Source organism: Elgaria multicarinata, chromosome 11 (assembly GCF_023053635.1).
Source record: "Elgaria multicarinata webbii isolate HBS135686 ecotype San Diego chromosome 11, rElgMul1.1.pri, whole genome shotgun sequence".
Lineage (NCBI taxonomy): Eukaryota > Metazoa > Chordata > Lepidosauria > Squamata > Anguidae > Elgaria > Elgaria multicarinata.
Window position 1 is genome coordinate 40,412,741 of NC_086181.1, and position 2,800 is coordinate 40,415,540.

Genomic DNA, 2,800 nt, shown 5'->3' on the forward strand with positions numbered 1-2,800 from the left:
AATACACATTAAGTCTTCAGTCCTTTAAGCAGAGGTGGGTGACATGTAGCCTTCCAGATGTTTGTCCTATAACTTCCATCATGCTTCACTAATAACTATGGCCTCATCTACACCAAGCAGGAAATTCCACTATGAAAGCATTATATAAAAAGCAGGGCAGGATCTACACTACTGCTTATAACGGTTTATAATGGTTATGACAACTGTTCAGGCCCAGGACACATTACTTATACCGTTTTCATAAAGTTTTTAAAGTGTTATATCCTGCTTGGTGTAGATTGGGCCCAGGAGCCACACTAGTGCTTTATAGCAGTATTGAAGTGCACTGACAACTGTTGAGGCCCATTGACACAAATAATAATAATAATAATTCATTTCTTACCTGCCTCTTCATTTGGATTGAGGTGAGGAACAACAATATGTATAAAATACTGTACAAAAAATTGAATTAATATTATAGTATACATTATTAAAACATCCTAAAATTCCACTGGATAGGCCCGCTGGAATCGAACAGTATTTATTGCTTTCTTAAATACTAAAAGACTATTAAGTTGATGAGTTTCCTCCGGCAGGCCATTCCACAGTCTGGGAGCATCAGAAGAGAAGGTCCTCTGGGTAATACTTGTCAGTCTAATTTTTGCAGACTGAAGTAGATTCTTCCCAGAGGGCCTGAGTGTGCGGGGTAGATATATATCACTTCCATACCTCTTTTGTAGTGCTTTATCCTGCTTGGTGTGTCTCCTGCCTTTTATATACCGCTTTCATAGTGCAATATCCTGCTTGGTGTAGATTAGGCCTACGTTGGCTAGGGCTGACTGGAGCTGTTGGTCAAGCATCTGTCACCATAGATTCAGGGCCGGTGCCAGACTATTTTGCGCCCTAGGCAAGGTGAGCTACTTTCAACCCCACCCCCACCCCAAAAATGCCAACTTTGATTTTTGAGAACATATGTTTCCTGGAAAAAATAAGAAGCACAAAACTTGAAACTGCTAAATTTATTTTAAAATGCAAGAAATACGTCATGCCAATTATAGCAAACAAATTGGAAAGGAACATCTATGGGTCTAAAATGCATTATTTAATAGGAATATCACCTCCAAATCATCCCCCCCAACTCACGCACACACACACACACACTCAGCATCACTCACTCCAAACAAACACATGCATGAACACATGCACTCACTCAAAGACCCCATACATTCTCTCTCTCTCTCTCTCTTCTGGGCATGTTCCAGAGGTCCGAACGTGGAGCCTCCCCACCCCCACCCCAGCATCCCTGGCGGGCGTGCCATCTCACATGCCCAGGCCCGGCTGAATCCTCGGCCCGGGCCAGCTTACAGCCAACGTGCATGAGTGCTGTGCTGTGCCCGGCACCCTTCTTAGCTTGGCGCTCTAGGTGGCCGCCTGAGTGGCCTGTATGGTAGCACCGGCCCTGCATAGATTATCACTGGAGACAATGATTTTGTTAGAGGAAATTCTGCAGACACTTCCTTCTAACCACCCCCTGAAGAAGACCTTTGAATAAAGTACAGGTGAAAATTCATCGGACTTCATGGAAATAAATATTTTGCATCCCGAGAACCCGTTTCTCCTTTTTCTGACTAAACATCTGCTACAAGTTGTCTACACCTATCTTAAAGTTGAGAGAGAGGGAATTGATGGAGGCGATCCAAGACACAATGCAAATGATCTAGATACAGAAGCATATTAACCCCAAGGAGTTATTGAGTCACTGTCTGGGACACTTTCTTCCCCCCTGTCAGCTTAGTCAAAGCTGCTTTCACTTCCTTGTTTCGAAGAGTATAAATGACTGGGTTGAGCATGGGTGTGACCACATTGCCAAAGATTTGCACAGGGGTCACCAGAATCTCACTTAGGGATGGCTGAGTGTAGATCAGAGCACAAGGACCAAAGAAGAGGGTTACTACTGTCAAATGGGAGGCACAAGTAGAGGCCGCCTTACGCCGCCCTTCTCCAGAGCTCATCCTCAGTACAGAATAGACAATGCGGACATAGGAAGTCAGAATGAGGATGAAGCAAGTCATGGGCACCATGCCAATGTTGGTGAAGCTCACCGTCTCAATGATGATGGTGTCAGCGCAAGCCAGCTTGACAACGGGAAAGATGTCACAGAAAAAGTAGTCAATTTCACTGGGCCCGCAATAGGGGAGCGTGAAAGTCAAGGTAGTGAGGATGGTGGCATGAAAGGAGCTGGTGACCCATGTGCCAGCGGCCAAGAGGGCGCATACTTTCCAGTTCATGATGATGAGATACCGCAGAGGGTGGCAGATGGCGACGTACCGGTCGTAGGCCATGACGGTGTAAAGGAGGCATTCGGTGCTTCCTAGGAAATGGTAGAAGAATACCTGGCATACACATCCACCCAATGGAATTATCCTGCTTTGCGCCCAAAGATTGGCCAACATCTTTGGAGTGCTGACGGAAGAGAAGCCAATGTCCAGGATGGAGAGGTTGAAAAGGAAGAAGTACATGGGGGTGTGGAGGCGAAAGTCGGTGAAGATGGCGCTCATGATCAACAAGTTCCCCAACAACGTGCAGATGTAGAAGACTAAGAACACAGGGAAGAGGATGTTCTGAAGGCCTTCTGTGTGAGGGATGCCGAGAAGGATGAAATGGGTCACAACTGTATGGTTTTCCCCATAGGACCTATTCTTCCTGAAGATGAGAACAACAATACATAATGGATTAATGCATGCCAAGGCTTCAATTCTAAACCCAATTATCAAGGAGTAAGACCTATGGAGGTCAATGGCACTTACTTCTGAGTAAACAT

At 45.4% G+C, this 2,800-nt stretch overlaps 1 protein-coding gene across 1 annotated transcript; it reads right to left on the bottom strand.

Annotated features, from left to right (window-relative positions):
* Positions 1–1,727: 1,727 nt before the first annotated feature.
* On the bottom strand, positions 1,728–2,800 carry LOC134405846 (olfactory receptor 10D3-like). Its single transcript, XM_063137100.1, has 2 exons — positions 2,787–2,800; positions 1,728–2,682 (listed from the first exon to the last, which is right to left on the bottom strand). Exons 1-2 carry the CDS (start codon positions 2,798–2,800, stop codon positions 1,728–1,730), a joined length of 969 nt encoding a protein of 322 aa, XP_062993170.1.